This window comes from Pipistrellus kuhlii, unplaced genomic scaffold (assembly GCF_014108245.1).
Source record: "Pipistrellus kuhlii isolate mPipKuh1 unplaced genomic scaffold, mPipKuh1.p scaffold_m20_p_6, whole genome shotgun sequence".
NCBI classification, from domain to species: Eukaryota; Metazoa; Chordata; class Mammalia; order Chiroptera; family Vespertilionidae; genus Pipistrellus; species Pipistrellus kuhlii.
Window position 1 is genome coordinate 16,657,178 of NW_023425562.1, and position 21,039 is coordinate 16,678,216.

Consider the following 21,039-nt stretch of genomic DNA (forward strand, 5'->3'; position numbering starts at 1 on the left):
TCGGATCTCAGACTGGGAGGGAGGAGTAGACGTCTAGAGCCAAGCAGGGGAGGTCAGCCTCTGGTCTCACAAGGAACTACAGGTTCTTATGCAAAGGACAGGTTCGTGGATTTGATGTTTCATTCTTCTTCACGATGGTATCACTTTTTCCTCGTCTAGACTTGGTGAGTCCAACAGGGCTATGGACAGTGAGCACATCCTCCTGTGCCATGCCCTCCTATGACATGCCCTCTTCCTTGCCTCCAGCACAGCAGGGCCTGTGTGAACTCTCAGGATGGGGAGGAAGGCCTGTATCCCCTTGAGCTCCAGAGTCCCCGTCCTCCCCCTCACCCCCTGCACCCACTCACCCACATTCAGCCTCAAGGGATGGAGAGTGCCCTGTGAGCATATCGAGAAAGATAATCCAGTCCCCAGTGAATCAAGAGAAAGAACTGCTGAGTCCAAGGCCAATTGAGTCATAGCCTCCAAAGACAGGAAATCATTAGCTTTCTCTTCTCACAGCCTTTATTTCACCCAGCTGTTCCAGGGGCTCAGATTCAAAGTGTGCTGTGCCAGGCTGTGGCTACTCATATCACATAATTATTTCAATAACGACTGATGAGTCAGGAAGAGCACAACAGGCAGTTGGCAAGTACTGCTACAGGAATGTGGCCTCGTATTCGACATTGACGGAGAAGGCTCATGCTGGAATTGCAGCAAGAACTTTCCCTGCATCTGAGTGGTGGTCTCCTCTTTCTCTGCACAGCAGGGATTCGCCTAACCTAAGGCAGCTCTCAGATCAATAACAGAAGCCCTGAGCTGCTGACAACAGAACATTCAAAAATAGCTCTCTACTGTGGCTGCGTGTGCTGGCCTTACGCTTCCAATGCACATTCGTGAGCAAAAACGGCTCAAGACTTTCAGCGAAATTATTTGGCTACACCGTGGGACTCAGCAGGTAAAAGGAGTATAAACTTTAAAACCTTAAAGAAAACCCATAAGGAGCAAATTCTGCTTCAACTTGAACATTCAAACCCCTTATTCATCAGTGCATTGCCCTAAGCAAGGCCAGATCACCACCACCCTGGATGCCATCGCCCCCTTCCTTCTAATGGGTAAGAATAAGGACCCCAAAAAAGTGAAGCAGCCCAGGTGTAGGGTAACCATGGCCCCAGCTTCAGGCATGGAAGGGAAGAATGGGGTCAGCTAGTCAAAAGGACCTATAACGTGCATAAAGCTGGAGGCAAAGGGATTCTCAAAACTACCGGGGCATCTCAGGAAGTCTTTGATTTAGAAAGGCAACTTCTGATACATCCGAGTGCAACTGGCTAAGAAATGAGAATGGGATGCAAAGCAATCAAATATCAATAGCATCCATGAGAGGACAAGTCTCAGAGACCTGACAGAGCGTCAACATGGTAGGAAGTCATGAGAACTCGCCTTCTGTTTCAGATAAAAAACCACCCTGTGAAGGAGGGACGAAGGTTGTCTTCACAAGAAGCAAATGAAGACTCAGCTTAAGAGATTCTCCCAAGGCACAGAAGCCCGGCCAGACCCCGGGTCTCCCTCCGCGGTGCCATACACTTGACCTCCAACAGTAAAACAAGAGTGGGCTACAACACACTCTGACTCATTCTTCTCTCTGCAGGATGTGACCTTGAACCAACCTTTCAGTTAGGAGGTGTGGATCAGTACACACCAAGCTAAGTGACTCCTAGTCAAGCCCTGATAGCACATTGATATACTTCTCATGGTAGCCAAGAGGCCAACAGTTGCAACCATGTTAACTCCACAGTCTCGTACCACGTGTTGGAGAAATGAAATGGTTACAGATCATTGTATTTATTAAATTGTTTAGTTCCCTAATTACAGCTTATTTTGAATATGGTCACTGGATGACTATAATAAAGCCAACTTTTTATATGCTCATCTTCACAGTCAGCAATAAAAAATTATAAATCAGTAAGAAAGCCTATAGAACAATTTCCCCTTGTGGGAATTTTCAATTGGATGAAAATTATACTTGAAAACTCACTGAGTAAACAGACTTCTGTTTGGGATTCTCCTGTCGCTCCTCACCCTAAATTAGCATAGGCCATAGGCGAACCCCAGCTCCCTCCCAAGGACTTTTCTACAAATGCTGCTGGCTCCGCAGGTATTCTCCAGAGGTGGAAAGGAAGATCTGGCTGAGAGGATACAGCATTTTAGTGTTAACTAGAATATGCATTTCCACAGAAACATTGATAAAACTGTCTTTCCCTGCATTATGCCTGAAGAATTCAAAGACCAACACTGTGGTAGTGAATTTTGTGTGTCAATTTGGCTAGGACATGGTACCCAGGCATTTGGTCAAACACTAGTCCAGATACTGCTGTGCAGGATTTTTTTAGGTGAAATTAACATTTAAATTAGTAGACTTTGAGTAAAGCGGGTTACCTTCCCTAATGTGGGTGAGCCTCATTCAATCCGTTGAAGGTCATATGAGAAAAAATTTTACCTCTTCCAAAGAGAGAACTCTGCCAGTAGATTGCATTCCGTCTTAAAATGCAACATTAACTCTTTTCTCTAACCTGCAATCCGTGAGCCAATTCCTTGAAATAAAAATCCTCCATCTCTCTCTCTCTCTCTCCACACACACACACACACTCACTTCACATTGGTTCCGTTTCTCTAGAGAACCATAATACAACCACCTAGCACAGTGGTCGGCAAACTGCGGCTCTCGAGCCACATGAGGCTCTTTGGCTCCTTGAGTGTGGCTCTTCCACAAAGTACCACGTGCAGGTGCGCACATACAGTGCGATTGAAACTTCGTGGCCCATGCGCAGAAGTCGATTTTCGGCTCTCAAAAGAAATTTTAATTGTTGTACTGTTGATATTTGGCTCTGTTGACTAATGAGTTTGCCGACTACTGACCTAGCCCATCTTCTGAGGAAATAACCTGTACTTATCCTTCAAAGACAGGGAGGGAAAAAGAGCAAAAGTGAGATCTACTAAATGGCTACTTTTTTCCACTTCCAGGTGAAAAACCTGAAACCACTATGCATGACTACCAATTTGAAATTTCTATTTCAGCCCCAAATGCTTGTCATCTCAAGAATTTGCCAAAGCATCCTGGTTCCTTCGAAAGAGAGGCTTCGGTGAGATCTGTAAAGGGAACGGTGACGCTATAACATGGATTCATCACACCAGGAGCGGAGGAGGGAGGGCCAAAGTGAAGTCAAAGAGACAAAATGCCAGGCATTCACTGCATTGCTCAAACAATGAGGTCAGTCTCAGAAGCCACCGCCCTCCAAGCCGAGGCTCGGGCTCACAGGGATACGATGAAGACATGAGGAGACGTGGTAAGAAGTAGGACCTGGGCTGGTTTTGTTTCAAAGATGTTTCCTCCGCTCTTGGAACCATCATCCTCACCCTTGAGCTAAAGCAGCAAAGTCTGCCCCCATTTCCCCAGCGACCCAGGAAGACTTCTGGGCTGAGGTGGCTCTTACCTGGCCATCTGCTTGTAGGCTTCTTCTGCCACAGCAAAGATGTGGGGGTCCATGTCGCCCATGTTTTGGCCGCTGTAGGCATAGATGACATCTTGTCCATAGATTGGCAGCTGCTCATAAGGATTAATGGCAACAAGCACGATACCTGCAAACAGGCAGCGCAATCAGATTCTGGAGCACAAGCGGCCCCAGCACCCGCTACGGAAGACCCCAGCTCACATCCACCAACTCTCCAGGGTAAGTGGGTCACAGAATGGGTCCTAACCAATCACTCAACTAAGTCAAGGCGTATCTGTGTATTTACCAGGCTAGCAGAGTTATATAAAACCCTCTCATGTGGTATTCAGCTCAGATGTGAAATGATACTCTGAGGTCACTCGTTTTCCTGAAATGTCTCAGCTGCCTTCAGGGCAGAAATGAGTGCTGCTTACTGAGTTGAATTCTGTGCTGCACTCTGCACAGCTGAAGAATCTGGATACGTTCAGACACCAGGACCTCTCTTAGAGGGAATGCTTTCAGAGAGTGAAGCTGAGCCCTGGCCGGTTTGGCTCAGTGGGTAGAGAGTTAGCCTGCGGACTGAAGGGTCCGATTCTGGTCAAGGGCACATGCCAAGGTTGTAGGGGGCATGCAGGAGGCAGCCAATCAATGATTCTCTCTCATCACTGACATTTCTATCTCCCTCTCCCTTACTCTCTGAAAGCAATAAAAGTATATGTTATTTTAAAGAGTGAAGCTGATCAAAGAACTTATATGCGTATGTCCATAGCCCATGGACACAAACAATAATGTAGCAAAGGCCTGGGAGGTGGGGCAGGGGTCTGGGGGGTAAAGGGGGGAAATGAAGGGTAAAAAGGGGGACATCTGTAATACTGTCAATACTTTAAATAATAAAAATAAAAAGTGAAGCACATGTGTCAAACACAAGGCCCGCGGGCCAAATCCGTCCCGCCAGGCCTTGCAATGTGGCCCGCACCGCGCTGTCATCACTGCACTCAGCTGCGTTTCCATCACAATGACAGTTTATGACTGTTCAGTAAACCATTTGGCCCGCGATTTAGGCTGGATTTTAGATTTTGGCCCCTTCTCTGATTGAGTTCGACACCCCTACTTTAAATAATAAAAATAAAAAGTGAAGCTCATGGTCATTTGTCATGTTCTCCTAAAAGGAGAGATTTTTTTTCAATCTTGTTAATAAGAACACTTATGGAAGGCTCTAGTAACTGATGGTTCCTTTCAAATAAACTCCCACTTGCAATTTGGATGAAGGAGCTTTTGCAAAACTACCTCACGAGTGTGGAAATAAACCCGCTATTCGCCGCTTCTGGAAACTGGCAGGAGAGCTCACTCTGACTTAGTAACTAAGGGATCGATTCCAGACCAAAGTGGAGGATCATGATGAGCAGGTCCCTCGTGCCCTGCAGTACCCCCTGCACTGCCCCCCCACCCTCCCTGGTCACAGACCAGGCTCTGAGGCACCACCCAGACAGTCCCACGAGGCAGCTCTCAGCCTGATGCCTCAGCCTCCTCAAATAAAATGTCTGTCCCTCCAGCAACAGCTTACGGGGCTCCTGTCTCCACCACACCACTGAACCATACTCTGCAAAGAGGGACCGACGTTTAGAATGTGGGAAGCTGAGAGATTTCCAGAAAAACAAGTATGAGAGAATTCCAGGGCTTTCAGGTGGATGCATTTGTCATGGCTTCTGTCCATGAACCTGACAAATGTCCGTCATGCAACGTGTTGTTACCTGGGCCAGTGAGAGGGTCAGAGAAACAGGTGGCCCTTTCACCAAAAAATAAGCCAGGTACAGACATGGGGGTGCGCTCGGTGGTGAGAGAGACGCCCGAGCCAGGACAACATTCTCTTAAGACTCAAGGCTGTGCCCAAGCCAGTCAGGCCACTCAGCATGGGCCCTTCTCGCTGGGAGAGGTGGGGTTCACACCAGTCACCCCACAGAGAAGTAAGGCAGCCTAACGAAGCCCGATCCACACTGCCTGCAAACCTTCACAGGATCTCCGATGGGAGGTGCTTATTATTAAAATGAGAGTGACAATAGATTCTTAACCACTGGAGTTTCACACGGAAAACCTGGAGGTTGTGAGCACTTTCAAAGGCACGCACCCAGGAGATGCCCCTACTTACCACAGTACGTGTAGATGTGGTTGGACTCCAGGAAACGGACCTTCAAGTTATGCAGAACGGCAGGCTCATGGAGATAACTGAGGGCCGTGAGGTCATTTTCGCCCACCAAGATGTCGGGGTTCCGCAGGAAGGGCAGCTGCTTGCTTTGGGTATCAATGGGGTATTCCTGAACCTAAATGGAAGGAACAGACACAAAAAGGCAGGTGATGAAGCAAGCAGCCCACATCCAATTCCTGCATTATTGGCTGGGACTACTATCCTAGCGTGATCACAAGTGATGAAGATAAAGAACATGTTTTAAAGAAAGGCACACTGAACAAAATACCTGTGTTGGACAAGACACCAGCCCAGGTGGAAAATCTGCTGATGACATAATCCCAGGGTATCAGGTAAGAGACTGAATGACACGAGAAATTGGGAAGCACAACCAGGTTGAGTATGAGTATACATCTTAAGTTCAAATCTCAAGTGCAAGGTCTACCCTTGTGCTCTTAGCTGCCAAAAGCCAATTCCAGCATGCCAGCAGGGCTGAATCATCTGAGATGGCTGAAGGGCATTTCCCCAAACCTTAATATTATTGCTTGCTGCCAGACAGTTCTGAGCATTTTAAATCTACATGTTATTGCCTCCTGTTGGCTAAACACCTGAACAGTTGTAAGCTATTCCCCAAACTGACAATGTTTCTGTATACCTTACCCTTTGAAGTATATTATCTTCACCTTGCCTTTGGACAAATTGTGTTAATAAATAGCACAGGGTCCTTAGACAGTTCCTTTAGCTGAAGCTCCTCTGACCCCCAATGCCTTTCAAAATTATCTTTCATCTTTGGATTCCTTATTGAATCTATGCATCAGCCCCTTCCTCCAGATTGCTGAACCCTTCTTAAAGCTGGGACAAAAACCCCAGCACTTAGCACATGGACTACATAAGTTGACTGACAGGATATAATTATAACCCCGATTACATGTGCACAAATATATACATATAATTCCTTTAAAAAATGGTGGTGATGCCGGGACCGGTTTAGCTCAATGGATAGAGCGTCGGCTTGGGGACTGAAGGGACCCGGGTTCGATTCCGGTCAAGGGCATGTACCTTGGTTGCGGGCATATCCCCGGTAGGGGGTGTGCAAGAGGCAACTGATCGATGACTCTCTCTCATCGATGTTTCTAACTCTCTGTCTCTCTCCCTTCCTCTCTGTACAAAAATCAATAAAATATATTTTAAAAAAAAATGGTGGTGATGTTTTTAAACAGCAAGAATTTAACTACCGTTTTATCTAAGTGTAAGTTTCTTATAGTCCTCTTAAGAATCATCTGAGCGCTTATAAAAACAGTTTCCCAAATACAACTTAAATTCAGGAGTTCTGGGTGGGGCCCAGGAACCTGAATTTTTAAAAAAATTCCCTATTAGTTCTGACACACGTGGTTCATTATTTTGAGAATCATTATTCTGTACAAGCCTTTCATGGTATTTTATGGAGATAGCCTCAAGTTGCTAAGATAACAGTCAAATTCTGAGAGAATATACAGATTAATGCCCCCTCCTATCCCACTCTTAGAGGGACTTGGACCAGATCCTAAGGTATATTAATAAAGCCCACAATTAAAGTGCCATGATACTAGCGCTAATCTAGGCAAATGAGTGGAATGGAATAGCAGATCCAGAAATAAATGCAAGCACTTAGGGAAAATTTATTCATAACATCAAGATTGCAAATAAGCCGAAACAGTTTGGCTCAGCGGTAGAGCATCGGTCTGCAGACTGAAAGGTCCCGGGTTCGATTCCGGACAAGGGCATGTACATTGGTTGCGGGCACATCCCCGGTGGGGGGTGTGTGTGCAAGAGGCAGCTGGTCGATGTTTCTCTCTCATTGACGTTTCTAGCTCTCTCGCTCTCTCCCTTCCTCTCTGTAAAAAAAATCAATAAAATATATTTAAATAAAAAAAAGAGAACTGAGTAAAGTGATAACATTAGCTGCTCAGGCTTTAAAAAAAAGATTGCAAATAAATGATTAAAAGGACTTTTTCAAATAAGAATAGTAAACTAGCAGCCACCGACGAAAAATATTGGGCCAGGGTTCTAGTCTAACTCCCTTACACCAAAATAAATTCAGAGAGAACACATGAAAATTAAAAACCAGAAAGAAAAACAAAACCAATAAGAAAATATGTAAAAGTTTTAAAAGGAATTGCAACTTTTAAAGATCAATGCAAGAGCTAGACTATAATTTGCCTATAATATAGAACTTTAAAGCCACCATAAAACATACCATATGCAGAGTAAAATGGGAGAAGGGGGCAGCAATTCTGCATTATATGACAATATTAATAATCCTAAAATCCAAAATGTTTTAGGAAATCAGGGAGAAAACCAACACTCCAACAGAAAATTGTGCATAGAATACAAAACACACACACACACACAAAACACACAGTACACACCCCCCCCCAAATGTATACGTACTTTAATAGATGATAACTCACTTAATTTTCATTCCTTTTCAGGTTTAACTGATTTGAAATAATGGGTGAAGCCAGACTAATCTTTGAACAAAGAACATTTATCCACTAGACTTTTTTAAGGGGATACATAAAAGATAAAGTTTATGGCACAAAACCAGCAACAGTTGACAAATTGAGGGCGCACGAATACCGAATGAAATGATTCTTGATGTTTGCGATTCTGTTGCTTCGTGTTATCAGCAGCGCCTGGACCAGAACGGTTATCAGTTTGAAAACAGGCATTGACAAAAAGAAAAAAAAAAAAATCAAGGTGTGTATACATTTTTGGGGACACCCAGTAGATATTAATCAAGGCTCCTTTCTTTCTGTGCAAAGCTCCTTTATTTATATCAACCTTAACTCTGTACAGGAGACAAGCAAACAACTGTATGAACATGATGCAGACAGAACTTCCAAAAAGACAGGAAACTAGGGGTAATGGGAGTGTTGAGAGTTGATCTTTATCTCATTAAATTCTAGAGAGGCTGGCCCCTTCACCTCCTGCTGAGTAGGGGTGCCACTGGGAGGTACCACAGACCTCCCTGAGCCACTGAAGACTTCCCAATAGACCAACCCCTCCTCCTTCCCCCTCCTCTCTAGGAGCACATCTGCTCTGCATCTCTGAGTGGCTCCTCCCAATTCCTCCCCCCCACCACACACACACACACACACACACACACACACACACACACGGTGGGGAAGAGGCAAAGGGAACAGCCACTAGCGGGGCCGCAGAGGTCACCCAGCCAACTCCAGCTTTCAGATTAGAAAGCCGGGCCCTGAGCCCAGAGCCTGCAAACCCTGAGGCAGAAATGCTGGCGTCCCATCTTTTGTCAGATGAATCTCTTTTCAAAAGACTCTCCAGCAAGTATGCAGAGGGATGCACATATGCAGTTCTGTGAAAACACGGCCCACAAATAAGCCAGCGGTATTGGTTACGGGGAAATGGATAAGGAGCAAAAATGCCCAGAGCAGCAGAAAAGGGCAGAACTGCAAGCTCAGCACGCAAAGCCACGGGCTCCGGGGCGTGCCCACACCGAGAGGGGCGGCGGGGCCTTCTCCTTTAACAGGAATTGGATTCTAGCACTGCCACAAGGGTCGAACAAGGTTTTATTCGAAATCTACGTGCTTATGATGTGATCAGGGACCATGAACTTTCTGGCACAAAAGACTCCACTCCATAGTAGCTGGGCCTTTGGAGGTGGAAAAGAAGACTGGGTGCTACCACATCACAAAGTTAATGCTCAGTTATCCACATGGAATGGACCCCAGCCTCCTCCCCAACCCCAGACCAGGATCATGGACACAGCAGGGAACAGGCCGATGACAGACATGCACCTGGTAGTGATGGCTGCGCTGCAATGTCAGTGCCCTCAGACATGGCTTGGATGTGCCAAGACATGGGTAGAGCACGCTGCCCTTTTTAACGTTCCTGTGTTCCCGGCTTTCTCTCACTCAGTCAGGGCCCCTTGCATACAGGGTGTCCTCACCATCCAGGGATAGTGGCTACAGAATGAAATGGGAAGCCATGGAAACAGGGAAGTTATCCCTGCCACCAGGGGGCAGGAGCCTGGCAGTGTGTAGGGGGTGGGGCAGGAGAGAGGAGGCCTGCCCGCAGAGTTCCACTCCCCTCCCGGCAAAGAATGAGGAAATTACTCTCTTCTCCCCGCCACTGAGATGTGAGAGCCGGATGGAAAACAGAGTCCTGTGCTCAGGGCTAGCACACCTCCATGCCGTGCACCCATCCCGGCTGCCGCGGAGAGAAGAAGACACTGTCCCCGCAGGCAGACCTTGTTTGCAGCTGCGGAGCACGCATCGGCTAGTTTTGGCCACGTGGATCGCTCCTCACTCCCTCTGTACCAAACACCCACCCACTTAAAAGAGCAACTGAAATGAAATCTGTTGGCGAGGATACACCATTTGAGTGGGTGCACTAATTTCACTTTATCTCGGGCGGGGCGTGGGGTGGGAAGTATTCAATGTGGTAAACACAGTTCCATCTGCTGGGAATTTTGTTTCTGGATTCCAAATGAAGAGGAGGCTGGCAGAGCCGAGGGGAGGGGAGGGAGTGTGCACACCTCAGAGTCAACATCTGCCAACAAACTCCCTGTGCCAGCCTCACCAAGGCACACGCTCAGCTGGATACAGAACCCAAGTGAGTGGGGGGAGGATGGTCACGCTTCCCACTAACCAACGAGTTAATCACCAACCACAGCAGATACCATGTCAGCAAAGCCCAAGCTACGGTCCATGCATTTCTCAAGAGGGTCATTAACGAACTAGAAAGACAGGACCCAAAGGCTTGAATGAAGACAACATAATAAGAGAGGGAATGGTCAAGGGCTAAGGATGGGTACACACTTAGTGCTCCTGCAGCTCAGATGACCTCTGCCTGCACCCTGCCCACCACTGGCCCCTCTCCATGGGTCCCACCAGGGGCACCGGCCTTTCCTTCCCTTCAACACACCCGAGGGACACACGGAGGTCTCGGGGCACGGCACACACGCCTGCCTGGGCCCACGGCACCTGAACCTTCAATGGCTGGCTTCCCTCCCCACCCCAACATCCCCACACAGCAGGCTCACTCCTGTGGGTTCCCTCCCGCACCTCGTCTACCTGCGCCTAGGACTCCTGCCACTTTGCCACACGTGTTCGTGCTCACACCGTGGAACACGCTCTGACATTGAGCTGCTCCCCGGAAGGGCAGGCCCCTAACCGCCCCCCCGTGCACCCCTGAACCCAGCACAGAGCGAGCTTTCAAACAGCTGTGACATGCCCACATCACAGAGGAGGCTGGTCACAGAGGCTCATGGAAAGAGACACTGAAGCAGACGCAGGAGAACAGGGTTTCACGATCACTACCTGTCTTCCTTTCCAGCAAAGCCACCCAAAAGCCAACTCATGAGGAAGACATCTTGGGGCACAGCCAACACATGCCGAGTGCCCAGGCACCAGGCTCTACCACGGGTCACTCTGTAACTCATCTTATCCTCCGAGTGCCCGAGGCAAACTACCCCAGACAAAGTAACAGAGAGTGCTGATCTGCTCCAGGCACCAAGCTAAGGATGGCCATGCAGGGATCCCAACCCAGACAGGGGGGCGTGCAGGCCGGTGCGCCCACCACTGTACCATGCACTGTCTCCGTGCAGCAGCCACCCTGTCTCCTCCCAGGATTGCCTCCCCACCAAGGACACCCCATCCCTCCACTCCACTGAGAAAGAAGAGTCTGGCCTCGGCCACCAGTGACCTCCCAGCAGCTGACCCCAGGGGCATGTACGTTAGGTGGCACCCACGGAGCTATTTCCCGGTTTGGCACTGCCACCCACATTATCATCCACAGCGACGGGCAAGATGCCCAGGGTTTGGAAGCCCCTCCTGCAGGAGAAGCCCAAGCCCACAGGTACCGCCCAGTCCTGCTCAGCGGACCCAGCAGGCCCGCCCCTGGACCCGCACTTACGGTGTCATCTTCCAGTCTGAGCTGGAGGCTCCTGTCCCCCTCCTTGTAGTCCCTGGTCAGCTCGGCCGGGCGCCACACGTCCTCGGGGTCAGGGATCCAGACCCTTGTGTTCTGAAAGAGTCAAATGGAAGGAACTCAGACGCACAGCGAAGCTTTCAGGCGTCTCATCACGCGCCGCTGTCCCGGGGGCCCCAGGAAAACCGAAGCCGCGGGACACAGTTCCTCCCTCTCCTTTCTGGACACGGGAGATCCAGCACCGGGGTCACAGGGAGCAGAGGGCAGCCTCCAGGTCCTAAGAGGATCTCACAGGCCAGTGAAAGCAGGATTCTACCAGGGAGACCGAAAGCCGGCCTTTGGCTTTGATTTTGCCCAGAGTTTTGCACCATCCTCTCCAAAGGTGGTACAGAACAGCAATGCCCCGCAAACAACGAAACAATACGTGCAAAACCCAGCAAGCCGGGCCAGCAAATCTCCAGAGCTTGGGAATCTCTGCTCTGGTAGTCAGAGGGATCGGTAAGGAGAGAATGGGCATCGCTGGGCACCTGGTTTATGCACAACACATCTTGTGATAAGCACCCTGTAATCCGATACAAACACGGAGATCTATCCTCTGACCTTTCTGCACGCGTAACCTAGATGGGCAGGTAATTCACCTGAAAATGCACCCTGAGGCGTGATGTGTCTGTTTCCTCACGAGAGAGCAGCAGCTCTTCAGCGGGGGGATGGCAAGACGAGAGAGGGGTGGCAACAACAGTTAGTGCAGACTCAGAAAGAGAGGAAGCAGACGGCCAGCTTCTCCTGTAACTTTTTAAAGGATGGTGTACAACGGATATGACTGAGCAAGCTTTAGACTCAACCCCGTGGGCATCTGACAGGTGCCCCCTGTGGCCAGCTGCTGCCTCGTTGCCTCCGTGTCCACCACAGAGATGTGTACGTGGGCTATGTGTTGCGATGACAGCAGCTTCTTGCTGCTGGAGGATAAAATAGCCCCTGTGCGGTGAGAGTGCCCATGGGTGATGTCTGCAGGCAGGCCCCCTCAGCTTCCGGTCCCCTGCCTGCCTCCCACCGTCCTCCTACGTCGTGGATTCTCAGCTGAACGTGCCTACGAGTGACTGAGCAGAGCTGTTTACCCAGCGGTACGCAGGCCACGCTTGATGGGCAATTTACAGGACGTCCAAGGGCAATTCTAACCATAACCAAACTTGGCTTTACGGGCTGCCTTTGCAAACAACCCCACCGCCTCTCTCCTCCTCCCCCACCCCCACCCCATCCCCACCCCCACCCCTACCACAAAGATTCGTGGCCTCTGGAACCCAGAGCCAGGGGGGAACGTGCTCAGGGCAAAGTAAGCAGCCAAGAGAACTGACTGAGAGAGGGGAGGGCTGGCACCACAGAGCCAGCGAAGGCTGGGGGAAGCAAGGCGGTGGAGACGGAAAGAATCTGGAGGGAAGGGGTTCCCTCAGGGACATGAAAATGTTTTTAACTAGATAAAGGGGGTGGGTACACAACCCTCTTTTAAATGCCAGTGGACTGTTCACTTCATTTTTTTATTATTATTTTTTAAATATATTTTATTGATTTTTTACAGAGAGAAGGACAGAGGGATAGAGAGCTAGAAAGGTCAATGAGAGAGAAACATCAACCAGCTGCCTCTTGCACAAATGTGCCCGCAACCAATGTACATGCCCTTGACCAGAATCGAACCTGGGACCTTTCAGTCCGCAGACCGATGCTCTACCACTGAGCCAAACCAGTTTCGGCGACTGTTCACTTTAAATAGTCCATTTTATGTTATGGGAATGTCACCTATTTTAATTTTATTTTATTTATTCATTTATTTTTAAATATATTTTATTGATTTTCCAGAGAGAGGAAGAAAGAGGGATAGAGAGTCAGAAACATCGATGAAAGAGAAACATGCCCTTGACCTGGGACCTTTCAGTCAGCAGGCTGACGCTCTATCCACTGAGCCAAACCGGTCTTGGCTGTCACCTATTTTTAAAATTTCTTGTTTGGGTTGCAGACGGAGCACACGCTCCCTGTACAGTGTGTGCGGGCCCGGGTTCTCCCCACTAGTTGCCGGGGAGGCAATGAGATAAAACATGTGCTTTCAACAGAAAGCCGTCCCTTCTGAGAGCCAAACGGATACGGTCTAGAACCAAGGTCCTTTGCTGCCTCTTCACGTTCTCTCCCTAGAGGAATTCCTCCAAACAAATCTGACCTCTTGCAGCAGGTCTCGGGGAAGACAAGCTCACGCACTGCACTCATCACAACACCACGCAGTCTGTCCCTGCGGGACCTCCACGGGCTGAAGGGATGGGCATGTTTGCTTTCATCATATCGAAGCAGAGTAACAAGCATTCCGCTCGGTCACTTCTTCCCTCTCCGCAGGGCCGGCCACACAGAGGAAGCTCTCAGACCCACGGCTTCAGGGAGTGGCCACCGGTGGCAACAGAGCTCCACCTTGGAGGCATGTCACATCCCCGGGAGCTGTGCCAGCTTCCCGTGCCAGGCAACCCGTCCGGCCCATGGCATTTCCCTCTCCGGGTGGGAATCAGGCAGTGTTTTCAAGCTCCCTGGATGCATTCAATGTGTGAGCAAGTCTGAGAACCACCGGCCATGAGGTTTGATTGGGTAACTGTGGCTCCCAGGGCACCACGGGCCCTAGAGGCTCCTCCCACCAGCCGGTGGCGGACACAAAGTCCCAGCCCTGGAGTCTTTATAGATTTGTCCCCTGGGGCTTACTTGGAGTTTCATAGCATAGAGCGGAAACGCTGACCATGAAGAATGAACATCGGGCCAAAACCGGTTTGGCTCAGTGGATAGAGCATCAGCCTGCAGACTGAAGGGTCCCGGGTTTGATTCCGGTCAAGGGCATGTACCTTGATTGCGGACACATCCCCAGTGGGGGGCATGCAGGAGGCAGCTGATCGATGACTCTCTCTCATCGATGTTTCTTACTCTCTATCTCTCTCCCTTCCTCTCTGTAAAAAATCAATAATACACACACACACACACACACACACACACACATATATATATGTTTTTGGTTTTTTTTAAAGAATGAGCGTCGGGTCTGGGTACACTAGCAAACAGGCCCGGGAAGAGTGTCTAAGGTTCTGGGACCTCAGAAAAAGGGGACAAAATGCTCCACAAGCAACACGCACTCTGAGCAGCAGCCACGACCCTGACTGTGACTTTAGTGGGCGTCTCCTGCTAAAACCATCCCTCACCACAGACCGTGCAGCACTGCCTCTGCGCTCCTCCTGGTGCTGAGGGTGCCGGGCAGCCTGCCGGTGTGGAGCGGAATCATTCTTTGGAGAGCTCTACCCAGTTTAATATCGAACAGATGTGCCGTCGGGGAGCCATAGGTTGTCTCGGATGATCACGGCTAACTCCTCATCTCCTCCACGCCAGGTGATCCTGTGTTAGCAACCGACGCGGATGTAGGTTTACGCTGAAAAGTCGCTTCAGGTCCTGTTGTAAGGTGGCTCTGTGGTTTGAAAGAACTGCTGGCCCGACCCTCTGGTTACTAACCAGGAAGACTTGGGAGGGTTTTAGAAAAGAGGGAAGGACATGTGGCCGGTGTCGCACGGACCCTTTATGGCTCTTTCCAGGAGGATGTGGTGGAAGGGCAAGGACGCAGCTCAAGGAGACGCGCTGAAGAGGATGAGGGTTCCTCTTCTCAGCCTAAAACTTCCCTCCCCCCAGCAGCCGCCATGAAAACCAGTGGAAGAGGGGGTACAGAAGGAATGGGGATCACCTGCACCTCCCCTTGAACTTGTCAATGGCAGGCCTTTGGATGTGGGGATGGAGGCCTCTGCTTGCCGCCTCCCCACTCACCTGCGCAGCATCAGCACCAGGTGAGCGAGCTGCTCTGAAAGGTCCAGGCTCTCCCTGCTACTGTTTACACAGGGGCCCGGGAGGGCAGGTGGCCAGGAGGGCTAGGCCTTGCTGGTGCTCTCCTCCTTACCCAGCAAAGCACAGTGCATTCTAGGAATGATAGAACTCTTCTTACAATATATGCATTTTTATCGATTTCAGAGAGGAAGGGAGAGGGAGCGTTAGAAACACCAATGACAAGAGAGAATCGTTGATTGGCTGCCTCCTGCACGCCCTCTACTGGAGATCGAGCCTGCAATCTGGGCATGTGCCCCTTGACCGGCATCGAACCCAGGACCCTTCAGTCCGCATGCCGACACTGTATCCACTGACCCAAACCAGCAAGGGCTATGAAACACCTTTAAACTGGAAACTTTTTAAGTACAGAGGAACTCAAAAACTCTGAGACAACCTGAGTAAGACCCATTCGCCAACAAAATCCTCGCTTCCATACAAATGGCTGACACGCTAAATCACCAATAAGCTTTTGGCAAAGGCTTTCGTGGATTAATGGTGGGTATGGAAATAAATGTGCATTCCAGGTCTTAAAATAGGAACACAGGCAAGGTGCTCCATCACTCAGATTCCCGGGCAAAGCCTGAGCAACACTGCATCCTTCCAGAACCACGCAGGTGTTAAAACAGGGATGTGCCCAGGCCCGTGGCTCTGTCCTTCCCCAGGCCTGTGCGGAGACCCGGCACGGCATAGACGAGAGCCTGGGAAGACATCCCACAGCCCCATCGGCAACACCTCCAGCAAAGTTGAGTGGTCCGGGCAGGGCTCACCTTAAACAAAAACGTACAAAAGGAAGGGAAGCAATCATCCCACTTCAGTACACAGGCGGGGTCACCTTTACTCTGTCCAAGATGACCAAGAACGTGGACCTAGGCCGGTCCAGCAGAGGCGACTGTGTCTTGGTGTGCAAGGTATGCTGGTCTGGTAAGCAGGTTACGGGATCGGGGAGGGAGAGAGGCGTGGGCCTCCCTCAGCGTCAAAATCACAGAACGGCCATGAATTTAAAATCATTCACATTCTCCAGGCCTGGGTTTCCCCAGGGAGTTTGCTGAACTAAATGAAGCTCTGAACACGGCGTCTGCATTTATCACTCAGCACCTCTACCCTTTATCAGGTGAGGGAAACAGCGCCCCAGAGCTCACTGCTCTCCGGAGTTAAAGTGGCCCGGCCGGTATGGCTCAGTGGTTGAGCGCTCACCTATGAATCAGGAGATCATGGTGCGATTCCTGATCAGGGCAAATGGTCAGGTTGTGGGCTTGATCCCCAGGAGGGGGCGTGCAGGAGGCAGCCGACCAGTGATTCTCTCTCATCGATGTTTCTCTCTCTCCCACTCCCTTCCTCTCTGAAATCAATAAAATTATACTTTTTTTTTTTAAGTGCCCTGGGAACCAGTAGGGAATGGGTGAAAGGAGAAAAGTACCCTGGTAATAAATAATTAGATGTTTAAAATAGACCACTGATGGGTCCCCCCTCTCCTGCTGTACCCACCATCTGTTTGTGTTTAACATGGCACCTTCGTGTTTTGGTATCACGCTCCAGAGCCCGTTTTTACTGCTGACAGAAGGGTGAAGAACAGCATCACGTTACAACAGCTTGCCACCCCTCTCAGCTGAGATGGTGATCACCAAAATGCCAGCAAATTTCTCCCCACCAAGTCCCACCATCCCATCCCCACACTCCAGGGCTTCACAGGTGCTCGGTGCTGCTCAGCCTCGCATCCACTAGCCCACAGCTGGACGAGGCACACTGCCCCTGCTCACCTGTGTCCCCACGAGAAGTCACTGGGGTCTCCTGGGGACCACCAGGCCCTGTCCATTCTGCAGGGACTCCCTCTGACCCTCCCCATGGGCTCCAACCAACCCTGCTCTCAGCCCCCGGGGAACCGAAGCCACAAAGGAGAGCCACTCCGATGGCCCAGGCAAAACGTGGCCCCACTCTCTCTGCACGTGTATAACCAGGGACCGTCAGAGGAAGAATACAGGCTGAACAGCACTGAGCATTGGCCTGTGGCCTGGGAGGGCTGAAGAGGAGGCCACAGTCCAGCTCAGGCTCCAGGGATCCAGCCCAAAATCTGGAGAGCATCGCACGCCGGTGACAAAGCGGCACAATTTAGGGAGGTGACGACAGGAAACCACGCACGGTGTGCGTTCAGGGAGGACGAGCTGAGCGAACGTTAGAAACGGGAGTTGGTGGTCTGCAGGCTGGTCCGGGACCCGGGACAAGCCCCGTGCTCTCGGAGGAAGGCCCACTTCCTTCCTCCGATTCCTCTTTTGTAGGAACTGCCTGTCCTACTGTGCAAGGGCACCAGAGGAGGAAAATTCCAATCAGACAGCCTCCCCCTCCCGGGGGCAAAAGACGACACTGTGGTAGAAAGTCTTCCAAGGCGTGGTTTGCCCTTGGGGAGCCAGCAGCATCGGTAAGCGAAGCACAAAGAAGCAAACGCGAATTAAACACCAATTAAAGGTAAGTGGCCGACAGGACACGGAGTGAATGGAGATGGGCACAGGATTAAATCCAGGGAGGGGGACCAGCCCTCAGAGACGCCAAAGGGGAGGGCTTTCAGCTGGAAGTCCCGGAGGAGTCCCCAAAGAGGACTTGACCCCTGTGACCTGAAGCAAGTGCAGGACAAGGGCTAACCCTCCAGGCAGGAAAGGGCGGGGTCCTCTGGGTTGAAGCCTGGGACTTCGTGCAGGTATGTGGGGCTAAGTTCAAAAGGCAGGGCGACGTCACATCACAGCCGAGGACTTAATCCCTCGCCAAGGAATTCTCACCTGGTCCTTTACCCAGAAGCAGCCAGAGACAACGTATGAGCAGCCGGGTGGTGAGTATCAAGTGTGTGTATAGCTTCTGAGAATTACACAAAAGCTTTGTCACCATTGCTCTTCTCGGCACCTGCCCCTGCAGCCCAGCATCGTGTAAAGTCAAACTCAAAGGCTATCACAAGCCAAATAACACGAGGCATGGGGCCCGCAGGCCGCGAGTTTGACATGCTTGGTGTAAAGGGAACCCATGTGGCAGAATAAAAACATTCAATTTATATCAATTTAATTTAGATAATTTATATCAATTTAGTCACTGCACCAGATGGAGCGGGCAAGGTGAGAAAAGCCCCGAACCAGCATCAGCAACTGAACTCAAACCAACCTGAGTTTAGAACGCAGACTTTCTCTATGTGAATGTACTCTTAGAAGCCATTTTTCTAAAACAATGTTGTTGTTTTTTTGTTTAACTTTTTAAAAAATATATTTTTATTGATTTCAGAGAGGAAGGATGAGAGAGAGGGAGACGACCATCAACGATGAGAGAGTCATTGACTGGCTGCCTCCTGCACGATTGGGGATGGAGCCCACAACCTGAACACGTACTCTGACCAGGAATTGAACCATGACCTCCTGGCTCATAGGTCAATGCTCATCCACTGAGCCCCCATGGCCAGGCTCACACAACCTTCTTGAGCACATTCTTGGTCTTCCTCCTTCCCGACCACATCACTGTTCAGATCGCTGCCCGTGCCCCGGGACTAAGGTGCAGACATGAGAGAGTCTCCGGATTCCGTGGGCCTGGGAGACATCACAGAAAAGAAACAGGCTGCTATCTCAGGTACAGGCCAGGGCACGGGAGAATCCCAGTGTCCAGCGTCCACTGGAGAGTGGCGAGTGGGAGTGGGAGGCCGACACGGAGCAGTGGCACCAGTCCCCCGGCCTGAATCCGGCCATCATTGCCCTCCTTCACAGGCTAAGGAAGGATGGCATCTGAGCATCCCTGAGAGTCAGTCGTCACCCCAGGTGTTCTCTGTTCAGTCTCACCTAACGCTCACAACTCCCCCCCCGGGAGCACTGCTCCCTTGTTTCTATCCATGCTGGGGCTGCAGCCCAGAGCTGGTCTCTCTCTGCCCCAGGCCATGCTGCGAGGGCAGAGCAAGCTCGGGTTCCAGCAGGCTCGAGGTCCTTCCTTCTCCATCCACGCCAAGAAAGACCAGGAGCTCGAGGCTTCTGGATTCAAGGAAACAGGCACCCGAAGGTGGGAGGGAACACGAGACAGGAAGCCCAAGTCCCCCCTCAACAAGCTGTGACGGGTGGAGGAGAACAGCTTCCTGTCACTCACGTGAGCCTGGAGCCAGAAACCTGGGCCAACGCCCTTCGGCTCCGGCTCTCCTTCCTGCCACCACGGCCCCATTGCCAAAGACAACCTTCAGTGGCAACCTGAAGCCCTGCCAGTAAACGTGCCTCTGGCCAGGGCATGCCGGGCTGCGGAAAGATCAGAAGGCTGGACTTTGGTTCCGGGAGTCCCACTGCAAACTGCAATCCGCATCCAAGGACAACCCAGTCCACCTCCCCGACATCTCTGGGGTGAGCTCGTTACTTGAAAAATCGTCTCCGATGAAGCCACAGCTGTGGGAGCAAGAAGGCGGGAAAGCAGCTTGTTTTCCTTCTTTAATGGCAAAGGATGGATGTGCCGATGAGCAGCCTTTAGCCGGAGGCAGAGCTCGCTCCTGCGAAGGGAGAGGGCTGGGGGTGAAGCCAAGACCCATCCAGGCTGTGGGAACAGAGTGGAAACTGAGCCCAATCCTAAGCTCACACATGGCATGGGCCCACCCCGCCCTCATCCCTCCCAACATCCTCAGGGTGAGGCGCAAGGGGATGGAGGGGTAGGAGTTGCCTCGATAGGATGGAGGCAAAAAGAACACCCTCGATGCCCGTTGCTCCAAAGAAGACATTTTTATATGATGTGAGGGGATCCAATGGTGACGAGCCCCCCCGGAATCATGGTTCAACAGAGACCAGCAGACCTCCACATACCACGCATCTGATGTCAGATAAGGCAGTGGGAAGCGGGGCCAATAGAAAAGTTGCTACGTCATCAAAGTCCCCCTGAAATCGTGCTGAACAACAAACCTATGGGCATGTGCTGCGTACAGAGCCCTGTGCAAAGGACTGGGAGGAGCCGGGTCCTCACGTGAGGAGCACTTCACAACAGGCGGGGGGGGGGGGGGGGGGGGAGGATGGGGGGGGGGGGTAGGGGAACCTTCCCTCCCCCCAGTCCAATGTCCTGAGTATCTCCTGAGTCATTAGCCTGCCCATCCCACTCTGATCAAGGAAAGAGCATTTCAAACTGGATGTTTCTTTAAAACCCTGAATTTGATCATGAAACCTAAACATGACCAGGAAGTGGGAACTAAGAAAATACTTTCATGCGTCTGGGAGCAGCTAAACCCGGGGGAAAGTTATGAGTCACCTGAGCCTCGAACATGCCTTCCAAGAAGGCATCCGCTCTGCGTCCTCCAGGCTCGGCCTGCCTCCTGCCTCCTCCCTCCTGCTCCACCCTCACAGGCCCACAAAGCCCGCATTCAGCAGGCCTCCGGATTAATCATCCTCACCTACCTCACCCGGGATTGGCGGGCGGCTGTTCCCAGACCCTAAGGGACACACCCGCCCCCGCCCCATTCTCCCAAATGGGATGATCCTCAACTGGTAGGAAAACCAACACCTGCTGTTTTTGAAATAACTCACTAACAGCCAGCAAAAGCGAACCCATGGCTCAGGACGCTGCCAGCTGATTCACGTGTGA

General features: G+C 50.8%; 1 protein-coding gene across 3 annotated transcripts in view; it reads right to left on the reverse strand.

The window, feature by feature from the left end:
• MYO5B (myosin VB) overlaps positions 1-21,039 on the reverse strand; it is a 188,453-nt gene that overhangs the window by 103,483 nt on the left and 63,931 nt on the right. For all 3 annotated transcript variants that reach the window (XM_045574527.1, XM_036418915.2, XM_036418914.2), the window contains exons 2-4: positions 11,575-11,685; positions 5,614-5,785; positions 3,471-3,615 (exon numbers count right to left, since the gene is read on the reverse strand). In XM_045574527.1, coding sequence (XP_045430483.1) covers positions 3,471-3,615; positions 5,614-5,785; positions 11,575-11,685 — 428 coding nt within the window. The remainder of the gene's footprint in view (positions 1-3,470; positions 3,616-5,613; positions 5,786-11,574; positions 11,686-21,039) is intronic.